Here is a 13498-nt window from a genome sequence, read left to right as displayed (position 1 = left end):
TAAGTGTCCGGGGCCCAAAACTGTTCAACAGCCCCCCATCAAGCGTTAGGGGAATTGCCAATAAGCCCCTGGCTGCCTTCAAGAGAGAGCTGGACAGATACCTAAAGTCAGTGCCAGATCAGCCGGGCTGTGGCTCGTACGTTGGACTGCGTGCAGCCAGCAGTAACAGCCTAGTTGATCAGGCCCTGATCCATCGGGAGGCCTGGTCATGGACCGGGCCGCGGGGACGTTGATCCCCGGAATAACCTTCAGGTAACCTCCAGGTATGCAATAAGATCACAGTAAACAGGTGATTTCAGAATATGCAAAACAACCACTGTGAAAGAATAGAGAAATTCCAAGCGCTTTCGTGACTACTCACATGATCAAGGAGTAGTCACGAAAGCGCTTGGAATTTCTCTATTCTCTCACAGTGGTTGTTTTGTATATATATATATATATATATATATATATATATATATATATATATATATATATATATATATATATATATATATATATATATATATATATATATATATATATGTGTGTGTGTGTGTGTGTGTGTGTGTGTGTGTGTGTGTGTGTGTGCCGAATATGTAAAACTGGTCAATTAGCAAGAACTCATTTAAAATTAAGTCCTTTCTAAAATTTTCTCTTGTACATTTAAAGATATATTTTTTTCATTAATATTGATGTAAAAACTTATAATTTTGCACCAAAAGATTTTAGAAAACTTACCTAACCTTATTATAACAAGAACAATTTATTTTAGCCTAACCCAACTAAATGTATTTTAAATACATTTACAGTAATTTAATACTAAACAAACGCAATCAAATATATATTTTTCGTTAGGTTCAGAATGGTTTTGGCGAAATTATTGCATACACAAATTTTCACTTGTCCTATATGGCAAGATGAGCGTTGCTATTTAAGCCAAGATCGCAAGTTCTGCCTATTCGGCACGATATATATATATATATATATATATATATATATATATATATATATATATATATATATATATATATATATATATATATATATATATTTCTTTCTTTCTTTCAACACACCGGCCGTGTCCCACCGAGGCGGGGTGGCCCAAAAGGAAAAACGAAATTTTCTCCTTTTACATTTAGTAATATATACAGGAGAAGAGGTTACTAGCTCCTTGCTCCCGGCATTTTAGTCGCCTCTTACAACACGCATGGCTTACGGAGGAAGAATTCTGTTCCACTTCCCCATGGAGATATAAGGAAATAAACAAGAATAAGAACTAGAAAGAAAATAGAAGAAAACCCAGAAGGGTGTGTATATATGTGCTTGTACATGTATGTGTAATGTGACCTAAGTGTAAGTACAAGTAGCAAGATGTACCTGAAATCTTGCATGTTCATGAGACAGAAAAAGGACACCAGCAATCCTACCATCATATAAAACAATTACAGGCTTTCGTTTTACACTCACTTGGCAGGACGGTAGTACCTCCCTGGGCGGTTGCTGTCTACCAACCTACTGCCTATATATATATATATATATATATATATATATATATATATATATATATATATATATATATATATATATATATATATATAGAGAGAGAGAGAGAGAGAGAGAGAGAGAGTCAAGATGGGTGCCTTTAATGTTTCAGTCTTGCATCATTTTGCATTTCTTTGAACATTCTGTAAACTTTCTATCTAATACTTCATACATTTTCTTCTCCATCTCGCTGACTTCGTCGTATTCATTTATTCTCTGCATTTTGTCTTAAACATTTAGTTTACTTTTTTTATATATAAATTTTAAATGTTTGGATCTGTCTTGCTTTTGGCTACTCTTTCCTCATCAAAATTTTTTTCTTTCTCTCTCCTTACATTTGCATATTTATTTCTAGCCTCCTTGAATCTCTAGCAACTTTCGTGATTGGTTCGCTTCCTACATTGATTCCAAGTCTTTTTTTTTTTTTTTGTCACAGTTCTCCAACACTTTCCATTAAATCATTCTTTATTATTATTATTATTATTATTACTATTATTATTATTATTATTATTATTATTATTATTATTATTATTATTATTATTATTATTATTATATTCCTATTTGGAAAAACCTGTTTAATTCCATCTTCATATATACTACAGGAATCACTGTACAGATTATATATATCTGTTCCTTGCAGTATACAGTTTCATTTGATTTCTCTCAAACGCTGTTTTAATTAAAGCCTTGTAATTCCAGTTTTATAATCTAAGCGTTCCTGTTACGAATGTCTTTTTCATCTCGTAGGTCATATTTCACTGCATATGTTATGTCCAATGGAACTTGATCACTCTTTCCGCTGTTGGAGTCAACATTAAATCTAACATTGACGGTGTGTTGCCGACTCACGTTAGTCACTTCATTTATAAGCGTGTGTGAGCGTGTTAGAAGTGAGTGGAGGAAAGTGGTTTTTATGACTACGTGATGTTGACGTGTGAGCAGTGCAACATTAATGAAGGGATTCAGGGAACCCGGTTTGCCGGACTTGAGTCCTGGAGGCGAGAAGTACTGTACTCGCCTAAATGTACTCACCTAATTGTGGTTGCAGGGGTCGATTCAAAGTTCCTGGCCCCGCCTCTTCATTGGTCCTCTCTCTCCCTGCTCCATGAGCTTTATCATACCTCATCTTCAAACTATGTATAGATCCTGCCTCCACTACGTCACTTTCCAGACTATTCCACTTCCTGACAACTCTATGGCTAAAGAAATACTTCCTAACATCCCTTTGACTCATCTGAGTTTTCAACTTCCAATTGTGACCCTTTGTTGCTGTGTCCCATCTCTGGAACATCCTGTCTTTCTCCACCTTGTCAATTCCTAGCAGTATTTCATATATCTTTATCATGTCCCCTCTATTCCCCCTGTCCTCCAGTGACATCAGACCGATTTCCCATAACCTCTCCTCGAAGGACATGCCCCTTAGCTCAGGGGCCAGTCTTGCTGCAAACCTTTGCACTTTCTCCAATTTCTTGACATGCTTGACCAGATGTGGGTTCCAAACTGGTGCTGCATACTCCAATAGTCTGTATATGTGTGTGTGTGTGTGTGTGTGTGTGTGTGTGTGTGTGTGTGTGTGTGTGTGTGTGTGTGTGTGTGTGTGTGTGTCTGTGTGTGTGTATAATATACAGAAACGCAGGATACTGGTAGATACAAGAGTTTGATGACTCCTAGTGAAATTTGTCCTCAGAAGTTGTATCAGTCAATGAACTGGCTAGAATTTAGTCAGGAATTCAAAGAATTAAAAAAACTCGGAGCTACATGTCTTTCCGAAGTATTTCGATTCTTGAGAAGGTAGATGACCAGGATAGGTCCACATTAGCTGTCAGAGTCTGTAAAAAGGGAAGCAGGAGAACGGAAGCTCTATATTATTATACTCTTAACATATGCGTGAAACATCTAGTGATCATCTCTTATTATCTAATTGTAAATTAATAGCACTGACACATTTTCAGAATTTCTAGCTGCCCAATAATATCACCTCAGACAAATTCATAAATTCTTGTATCGACATCACGTAAGAAAATGCACGTGTTATGGCATTTACTGAGAAGGCGTTTCGCCCACCTGGGTTTTTATCAGTCTATCTTTATAATAAATGTTATTAACCGCAAAATGTCTTATTTATCGTGAGTTCTTCAGTCCTCCTGCGATAAGAGAAGGCTGGGGAGATTGCTGGGCAGGAACTGACCGTAGAGGGATGGAGGACTGGCACAGGCTGGCTGGTCCACGCTGACGGAGGCGTTGGGGTCAGCAGTGAGTTTTTTGAGCCACACCAGTGAACAGTTGCAGTGAAGTGGGTTACCCGCTACCCGTAGACTTCTCAGCTGCTGCAGTGGTACCTGACGGAGGGCACAAGAGGTGAATTCTAAGTCTCTCACTGTTACACACTTAACATATACATGTAAATAAGTGTGATTCACACAGGTACTAATAACAATAATAGCGTCTGGATTGAGCCTCGATCGAACCAGGTGTTATGTGACTAAAGAATAAAATAAATGAAGTTATTATTATTATTATTATTATTATTATTATTATTATTATTATTATTATTATTATTATTATTACCGGATTTTTCACCAATACTCACCATTACATTTGTAAACTCTCTACTCATACATATTTTTTGTTTTACATAATGTGAGATGAGTTTTTAAAGCTCCAGGTGAGGTTCCCTTATCATGTACACACCATTACTGTCTTGTTACTCGTGTCTTCTCTCCCTTATCATGTACACACCATTACTCTCTTGTTACTCGTCTCTTTTCTCCCTTATCATGTACACACCATTACTCTCTTGTTACTCGACTCTTCTCTGCTTTATCATGTACACACCATTACTCTCTTGTTACTCGTCTCTTTTCTCCCTTATCATGTACACACCATTACTCTCTTGTTACTCGTGTCTTCTCTCCCTTATCATGTACACACCATTACTCTCTTGTTACTCGTGTCTTCTCTCCCTTATCATGTACACACCATTACTCTCTTGTAACTCGTCTCTTTTCTCCCTTATCATGTACACACCATTACTCTCTTGTTACTCGACTCTTCTCTGCATTATCATGTACACACCATTACTCTCTTGTTACTCGTCTCTTTTCTCCCTTATCATGTACACACCATTACTCTCTTGTTACTCGACTCTTCTCTGCTTTATCATGTACACACCATTACTCTCTTGTTACTCGTGTCTTCTCTGCTTTATCATGTACACACCATTACTCTCTTGTTACTCGTCTCTTTTCTCCCTTATCATGTACACACCATTACTCTCTTGTTACTCGTCTCTTTTCTCCCTTATCATGTACACACCATTACTCTCTTGTTACTCGTCTCTTTTCTCCCTTATCATGTACACACCATTACTCTCTTGTTACTCGACTCTTCTCTGCTTTATCATGTACACACCATTACTCTCTTGTTACTCGACTCTTCTCTGCTTTATCATGTACACACCATTACTCTCTTGTTACTCGACTCTTCTCTGCATTATCATGTACACACCATTACTCTCTTGTTACTCGTCTCTTTTCTCCCTTATCATGTACACACCATTACTCTCTTGTTACTCGACTCTTCTCTGCTTTATCATGTACACACCATTACTCTCGTTACTCGACTCTTCTCTACTTTATCATGTACACACCATTACTCTCTTGTTACTCGACTCTTCTCTACTTTATCATGTACACACCATTACTCTCTTGTTACTCGACTCTTCTCTACTTTATCATGTACACACCATTACTCTCTTGTTACTCGTCTCTTCTCGTGAAGCCATAATAAATAAATATGGCGGAGCTCCGTGCTCGACAGGTTTTTTAGTAATGGCGCTGGAATATTTTTTAATAATGTTTTACGTTCCCTCTGAATTAAAAAAATTACGTGATTGCAAAACTAGAGAAATTGTTCAAATAAATGAGATTTATTGCGAAACAGAATAACGATGTTGTAAGCTGAGGGAAGACTGTGACATTTGACCCGTGATTCAGTAAGCTGCTGTATATTGTATGCTGGAGAGGTCTGCAGGGAGGAATAGAAGCGGTGTGGTGTTTGTTTCCCTGAGTGGTGTTTGTGTCTCCCTGAGTGGTGTTTGTTTCTCTGAGTGGTGTTTGTGTCTCCCTGAGTGGTGTTTGTTTCCCTGAGTGGTGTTTGTGCTTCTCTGAGTGGTGTTTGTGTTTCCCTGGGTGGTGTTTGTTTCCCTGAGTGGTGTTTGTGTCTCCCGGAGTGGTGTTTGTGTCTCCCGGAGTGGTGTTTGTGTTTCCCTGAGTGGTGTTTGTTTCCCTGAGTGGTGTTTGTTTCCCTGAGTGTGTTTGTTTCCCTGAGTGGTGTTTGTTTCCCTGAGTGGTGTTTGTGCTTCTCTGAGTGGTGTTTGTGTTTCCCTGGGTGGTGTATGTTTCCCTGAGTGGTGTTTGTGTCTCCCTGAGTGGTGTTTGTTTCTCTGAGTGGTGTTTGTTTCCCTGAGTGGTGTTTGTTTCCCTGAGTGGTGTTTGTGTTTCCCTGAGTGGTGTTTGTTTTCCTGAGTGGTATTTGTTTCCCTGAGTGGTGTTTGTTTCCCTCAGTGGTGTTTGTGTCTCCCTGAGTGGTGTTTGTGTCTCCCTGAGTGGTGTTTGTTTCCCTGAGTGGTGTTTGTGTTTCTCTGAGTGGTGTTTGTGTTTCCCTGTGTGGTGTTTGTTTCCCTGAGTGGTGTTTGTTTCCCTGAGTGGTGTTTGTTTCCCTGAGTGGTGTTTGTGTTTCCCTGAGTGGTGTTTGTTTCCCTGAGTGGTATTTGTTTCCCTGAGTGGTGTTTGTTTCCCTGAGTGGTGTTTGTGTCTCCCTGAGTGGTGTTTGTGTTTCCTTGAGTGGTGTTTTTCCCTGAGTAGTGTTTGTGTTTCCCTGAGTGGTGTTTGTGTTTCCCTGAGTGGTGTTTGTTTCTCTGAGTGGTGTTTGTGTTTCTCTGAGTGGTGTTTGTGTTTCTCTGAGTGGTGTTTGTGTTTCCCTGAGTGGTGTTTGTGTTTCTCTGAGTGGTGTTTGTGTTTCTCTGAGTGGTGTTTGTTTCCCTGAGTGGTGTTTGTTTCCCTGAGTGGTGTTTGTTTCCCTGAGTGGTGTTTGTTTCCCTGAGTAGTGTTTGTGTTTCCCTGAGTGGTGTTTGTTTCCCTGAGTGGTGTTTGTTTCCCTGAGTGGTGTTTGTTTCCCTGAGTGGTGTTTGTGTTTCCCTGAGTGGTGTTTGCTTCCCTGAGTGGTGTTTGTTTCCCTGAGTGGTGTTTGTTTCCCTGAGTGGTGTTTGTTTCCCTGAGTAGTGTTTGTGTTTCCCTGAGTGGTGTTTGTTTCCCTGAGTGGTGTTTGTGTTTCCCTGAGTGGTGTTTGTGTTTCCCAGAGTGGTGTTTGTTTCCCTGAGTGGTGTTTGTTTCCCTGAGTGGTGTTTGTGTTTCCCTGAGTGGCGTTTGTTTCCCTGAGTAGAGTTTGTGTTTCCCTGAGTAGTGTTTGTTTCCCTGAGTGGTGTTTGTTCCCCTGAGTAGTGTTTGTGTTTCCCTGAGTAGTGTTTGTGTTTCCCTGAGTGGTGTTTGTTCCCCTGAATAGTGTTTGTGTTTCCCTGAGTAGTGTTTGTTTCCCTGAGTGGTGTTTGTTCCCCTGAGTAGTGTTTGTGTTTCCCTGAGTAGTGTATGTTTCTCTCTGTGGTGTCTATGTTTCTCTCGGTGGTGTCTACATTTCTCTCCGTTTTGTCTATGTTTCACTCGGTGGTGTCTATATTTCTCTCGGTGGTGTCTATATTTCTCTCCGTTTTGTCTATGTTTCTCTCGGTGGTGTCTACATTTCTCTCCGTTTTGTCTATGTTTCACTCGGTGGTGTCTATATTTCTCTCCGTTTTGTCTATGTTTCACTCGGTGGTGTCTATATTTCTCTCGGTGGTGTCTATATTTCTCTCCGTTTTGTCTATGTTTCTCTCGGTGGTGTCTACATTTCTCTCCGTTTTGTCTATGTTTCACTCGGTGGTGTCTATATTTCTCTCCGTTTTGTCTATGTTTCACTCGGTGGTGTCTATATTTCTCTCGGTGGTGTATATTTTTCTCTCGGTGGTGTCTGTTTCTCTCGGTGGTGTGTATGTTTCTCTCGGTGGTGTGTATGTTTCTCTCGGTGGTGTGTATGTTTCTCTCGGATGTGTGTATGTTTCTCTCGGTGGTGTGTATGTTTCTCTCGGAGGTGTCTATGTTTCTCTCGGAGGTGTCTATGTTTCTCTCGGTGGTGTGTATGTTTCTCTCGGTGGTGTGTATGTTTCTCTCGGTGGTGTGTATGTTTCTCTCGGTGGTGTGTATGTTTCTCTCGGATGTGTGTATGTTTCTCTCGGTGGTGTGTATGTTTCTCTCGGAGGTGTCTATGTTTCTCTCGGTGGTGTCTATGTTTCTCTCGGATGTGTGTATGTTTCTCTCGGTGGTGTCTATGTTTCTCTCGGAGGTGTCTATGTTTCTCTCGGTGGTGTCTATGTTTCTCTCGGATGTGTGTATGTTTCTCTCGGTGGTGTGTATGTTTCTCTCGGTGGTGTGTATGTTTCTCTCGGTGGTGTGTATGTTTCTCTCGGTGGTGTGTATGTTTCTCTCGGTGGTGTGTATGTTTCTCTCGGTGGTGTGTATGTTTCTCTCGGTGGTGTGTATGTTTCTCTCGGTGGTGTGTATGTTTCTCTCGGTGGTGTGTATGTTTCTCTCGGTGGTGTGTATGTTTCTCTCGGTGGTGTGTATGTTTCTCTCGGTGGTGTGTATGTTTCTCTCGGAGGTGTGTATGTTTCTCTCGGTGGTGTGTATGTTTCTCTCGGTGGTGTGTATGTTTCTCTCGGTGGTGTGTATGTTTCTCTCGGTGGTGTCTATGTTTCTCTCGGAGGTGTCTATGTTTCTCTCGGTGGTGTCTATGTTTCTCTCGGTGGTGTGTATGTTTCTCTCGGTGGTGTCTATGTTTCTCTCGGAGGTGTCTATGTTTCTCTCGGTGGTGTGTATGTTTCTCTCGGTGGTGTCTATGTTTCTCTCGGATGTGTGTATGTTTCACTCGGTGGTGTGTATGTTTCTCTCGGTGGTGTGTATGTTTCTCTCGGTGGTGTGTATGTTTCTCTCGGTGGTGTGTATGTTTCTCTCGGTGGTGTGTATGTTTCTCTCGGTGGTGTGTATGTTTCTCTTGGTGGTGTGTATGTTTCTCTCGGTGGTGTGTATGTTTCTCTCGGTGGTGTCTATGTTTCTCTCGGAGGTGTCTATGTTTCTCTCGGTGGTGTCTGTTTCTCTCGGTGGTGTGTATGTTTCTCTCGGTGGTGTGTATGTTTCTCTCGGTGGTGTGTATGTTTCTCTCGGTGGTGTCTATGTTTCTCTCGGATGTGTGTATGTTTCTCTCGGTGGTGTGTATGTTTCTCTCGGTGGTGTCTATGTTTCTCTCGGAGGTGTCTATGTTTCTCTCGGTGGTGTCTGTTTCTCTCGGTGGTGTCTATGTTTCTCTCGGTGGTGTGTATGTTTCTCTCGGTGGTGTGTATGTTTCTCTCGGTGGTGTGTATGTTTCTCTCGGTGGTGTGTATGTTTCTCTCGGTGGTGTGTATGTTTCTCTCGGTGGTGTCTGTTTCTCTCGGTGGTGTCTATGTTTCTCTCGGAGGTGTCTATGTTTCTCTCGGTGGTGTCTGTTTCTCTCGGTGGTGTCTATGTTTCTCTCGGTGGTGTGTATGTTTCTCTCGGTGGTGTGTATGTTTCTCTCGGTGGTGTGTATGTTTCTCTCGGATGTGTGTATGTTTCTCTCGGTGGTGTGTATGTTTCTCTCGGATGTGTGTATGTTTCTCTCGGTGGTGTGTATGTTTCTCTCGGTGGTGTGTATGTTTCTCTCGGTGGTGTGTATGTTTCTCTCGGATGTGTGTATGTTTCTCTCGGTGGTGTGTATGTTTCTCTCGGTGGTGTGTATGTTTCTCTCGGTGGTGTGTATGTTTCTCTCGGAGGTGTGTATGTTTCTCTCGGTGGTGTGTATGTTTCTCTCGGTGGTGTGTATGTTTCTCTCGGTGGTGTGTATGTTTCTCTCGGTGGTGTCTATGTTTCTCTCGGATGTGTGTATGTTTCTCTCGGTGGTGTGTATGTTTCTCTCGGTGGTGTGTATGTTTCTCTCGGTGGTGTGTATGTTTCTCTCGGTGGTGTCTATGTTTCTCTCGGATGTGTGTATGTTTCTCTCGGATGTGTGTATGTTTCTCTCGGTGGTGTGTATGTTTCTCTCGGATGTGTGTATGTTTCTCTCGGATGTGTGTATGTTTCTCTCGGATGTGTGTATGTTTCTCTCGGTGGTGTCTATGTTTCTCTCGGATGTGTGTATGTTTCTCTCGGATGTGTGTATGTTTCTCTCGGTGGTGTGTATGTTTCTCTCGGATGTGTGTATGTTTCTCTCGGATGTGTGTATGTTTCTCTCGGTGGTGTGTATGTTTCTCTCGGATGTGTGTATGTTTCTCTCGGATGTGTGTATGTTTCTCTCGGTGGTGTGTATGTTTCTCTCGGTGGTGTGTATGTTTCTCTCGGTGGTGTGTATGTTTCTCTCGGTGGTGTGTATGTTTCTCTCGGATGTGTGTATGTTTCTCTCGGTGGTGTGTATGTTTCTCTCGGTGGTGTGTATGTTTCTCTCGGTGGTGTGTATGTTTCTCTCGGTGGTGTGTATGTTTCTCTCGGTGGTGTGTATGTTTCTCTCGGTGGTGTGTATGTTTCTCTCGGTGGTGTGTATGTTTCTCTCGGTGGTGTGTATGTTTCTCTCGGTGGTGTGTATGTTTCTCTCGGTGGTGTGTATGTTTCTCTCGGTGGTGTGTATGTTTCTCTCGGTGGTGTGTATGTTTCTCTCGGTGGTGTGTATGTTTCTCTCGGTGGTGTGTATGTTTCTCTCGGTGGTGTGTATGTTTCTCTCGGTGGTGTGTATGTTTCTCTCGGTGGTGTGTATGTTTCTCTCGGTGGTGTGTATGTTTCTCTCGGTGGTGTGTATGTTTCTCTCGGTGGTGTGTATGTTTCTCTCGGTGGTGTGTATGTTTCTCTCGGATGGTGTGTATGTTTCTCTCGGTGGTGTGTATGTTTCTCTCGGTGGTGTGTATGTTTCTCTCGGTGGTGTGTATGTTTCTCTCGGTGGTGTGTATGTTTCTCTCGGTGGTGTGTATGTTTCTCTCGGTGGTGTGTATGTTTCTCTCGGTGGTGTGTATGTTTCTCTCGGTGGTGTGTGTTTCTCTCGGTGGTGTGTATGTTTCTCTCGGTGGTGTGTATGTTTCTCTCGGTGGTGTGTATGTTTCTCTCGGTGGTGTGTATGTTTCTCTCGGTGATGTGTGTTTGTTTCTCTCGGTGGTGTGTATGTTTCTCTCGGTGGTGTGTATGTTTCTCTCGGTGGTGTGTATGTTTCTCTCGGTGGTGTGTATGTTTCTCTCGGTGGTGTCTGTTTCTCTCGGTGGTGTGTATGTTTCTCTCGGTGGTGTATGTTTCTCTCGGTGGTGTGTATGTTTCTCTCGGTGGTGTGTATGTGTCTCTGGGGGGTGTTTATGTCTCTCTCGGTTGTGTATGTTTCTCTCGGTGGTGTGTATGTTTCTCTCGGTGGTGTGTATGTTTCTCTCGGATGTGTGTATGTTTCTCTGGTGTGTATGTTTCTCTCGGTGGTGTGTATGTTTCTCTCGGATGTGTGTATGTTTCTCTCGGTGGTGTGTATGTTTCTCTCGGTGGTGTGTATGTTTCTCTCGGTGTGTGTATGTTTCTCTCGGTGGTGTGTATGTTTCTCTCGGTGGTGTGTATGTTTCTCTCGGTGGTGTGTATGTTTCTCTCGGTGTGTGTATGTTTCTCTCGGTGGTGTGTATGTTTCTCTCGGTGGTGTGTATGTTTCTCTCGGTGGTGTGTATGTTTCTCTCGGTGGTGTGTATGTTTCTCTCGGTGGTGTGTATGTTTCTCTCGGTGGTGTGTATGTTTCTCTCGGTGGTGTGTATGTTTCTCTCGGTGGTGTGTATGTTTCTCTCGGTGGTGTGTATGTTTCTCTCGGTGGTGGGTATGTTTATCTCGGTGTGTGTATGTTTCTCTCGGTGGTGTGTATGTTTCTCTCGGTGGTGTGTATGTTTCTCTCGGTGGTGTGTATGTTTCTCTCGGTGGTGTGTATGTTTCTCTCGGTGGTGTGTATGTTTCTCTCGGTGGTGTGTATGTTTCTCTCGGTGGTGTGTATGTTTCTCTCGGTGGTGTGTATGTTTCTCTCGGTGGTGTGTATGTTTCTCTCGGTGGTGTGTATGTTTCTCTCGGTGGTGTGTATGTTTCTCTCGGTGGTGTGTATGTTTCTCTCGGTGGTGTGTATGTTTCTCTCGGTGGTGTGTATGTTTCTCTCGGTGGTGTGTATGTTTCTCTCGGTGGTGTGTATGTTTCTCTCGGTGGTGTGTATGTTTCTCTCGGTGGTGTGTATGTTTCTCTCGGTGGTGTGTATGTTTCTCTCGGTGGTGTGTATGTTTCTCTCGGTGGTGTGTATGTTTCTCTCGGTGGTGTGTATGTTTCTCTCGGTGGTGTGTATGTTTCTCTCGGTGGTGTGTATGTTTCTCTCGGTGGTGTCTGTTTCTCTCGGTGGTGTGTATGTTTCTCTCGGTGGTGTGTATGTTTCTCTCGGTGGTGTGTATGTTTCTCTCGGTGGTGTCTGTTTCTCTCGGTGGTGTGTATGTTTCTCTCGGTGGTGTCTGTTTCTCTCGGTGGTGTGTATGTTTCTCTCGGTGGTGTGTATGTTTCTCTCGGTGGTGTCTGTTTCTCTCGGTGGTGTGTATGTTTCTCTCGGTGGTGTGTATGTTTCTCTCGGTGGTGTGTATGTTTCTCTCGGTGGTGTGTATGTTTCTCTCGGTGGTGTGTATGTTTCTCTCGGTGGTGTGTATGTTTCTCTCGGTGGTGTGTATGTTTCTCTCGGTGGTGTGTATGTTTCTCTCGGTGGTGTGTATGTTTCTCTCGGTGGTGTGTATGTTTCTCTCGGTGGTGTGTATGTTTCTCTCGGTGGTGTGTATGTTTCTCTCGGTGGTGTCTGTTTCTCTCGGTGGTGTGTATGTTTCTCTCGGTGGTGTGTATGTTTCTCTCGGTGGTGTGTATGTTTCTCTCGGTGGTGTGTATGTTTCTCTCGGTGGTGTGTATGTTTCTCTCGGTGGTGTGTATGTTTCTCTCGGTGGTGTGTATGTTTCTCTCGGTGGTGTGTATGTTTCTCTCGGTGGTGTGTATGTTTCTCTCGGTGGTGTGTATGTTTCTCTCGGTGGTGTGTATGTTTCTCTCGGATGTGTGTATGTTTCTCTCGGTGGTGTGTATGTTTCTCTCGGTGGTGTGTATGTTTCTCTCGGTGGTGTGTATGTTTCTCTCGGTGGTGTGTATGTTTCTCTCGGTGGTGTGTATGTTTCTCTCGGTGGTGTGTATGTTTCTCTCGGTGGTGTGTATGTTTCTCTCGGTGGTGTGTATGTTTCTCTCGGTGGTGTGTATGTTTCTCTCGGTGGTGTGTATGTTTCTCTCGGTGGTGTGTATGTTTCTCTCGGTGGTGTCTGTTTCTCTCGGTGGTGTGTATGTTTCTCTCGGTGGTGTGTATGTTTCTCTCGGTGGTGTGTATGTTTCTCTCGGTGTGTGTTTCTCTCGGTGGTGTGTATGTTTCTCTCGGTGGTGTGTATGTTTCTCTCGGTGGTGTGTATGTTTCTCTCGGTGGTGTGTATGTTTCTCTCGGTGGTGTGTATGTTTCTCTCGGTGGTGTGTATGTTTCTCTCGGTGGTGTGTATGTTTCTCTCGGTGGTGTGTATGTTTCTCTCGGTGGTGTGTATGTTTCTCTCGGTGGTGTGTATGTTTCTCTCGGTGGTGTGTATGTTTCTCTCGGTGGTGTGTATGTTTCTCTCGGTGGTGTGTATGTTTCTCTCGGTGGTGTGTATGTTTCTCTCGGTGGTGTGTATGTTTCTCTCGGTGGTGTGTATGTTTCTCTCGGTGGTGTGTATGTTTCTCTCGGTGGTGTGTATGTTTCTCTCGGTGGTGTGTATGTT

General features: G+C 43.0%; 1 protein-coding gene across 1 annotated transcript in view; it reads right to left on the bottom strand.

Moving 5' to 3' along the window:
* LOC128684221 (carboxypeptidase N subunit 2-like) overlaps window positions 1–13498 on the bottom strand; it is a 115112-nt gene that overhangs the window by 9682 nt on the left and 91932 nt on the right. Inside the window, exon 4 of the mRNA XM_053770390.2 lies at window positions 3713–3863. Coding sequence (XP_053626365.2) covers window positions 3713–3863 — 151 coding nt within the window. The remainder of the gene's footprint in view (window positions 1–3712; window positions 3864–13498) is intronic.

Source organism: Cherax quadricarinatus, chromosome 2 (genome assembly GCF_038502225.1).
Source record: "Cherax quadricarinatus isolate ZL_2023a chromosome 2, ASM3850222v1, whole genome shotgun sequence".
Lineage (NCBI taxonomy): Eukaryota > Metazoa > Arthropoda > Malacostraca > Decapoda > Parastacidae > Cherax > Cherax quadricarinatus.
Note: the sequence above shows the minus strand (reverse complement) of the source record. Positions and strands in the feature narration are given on the sequence as shown.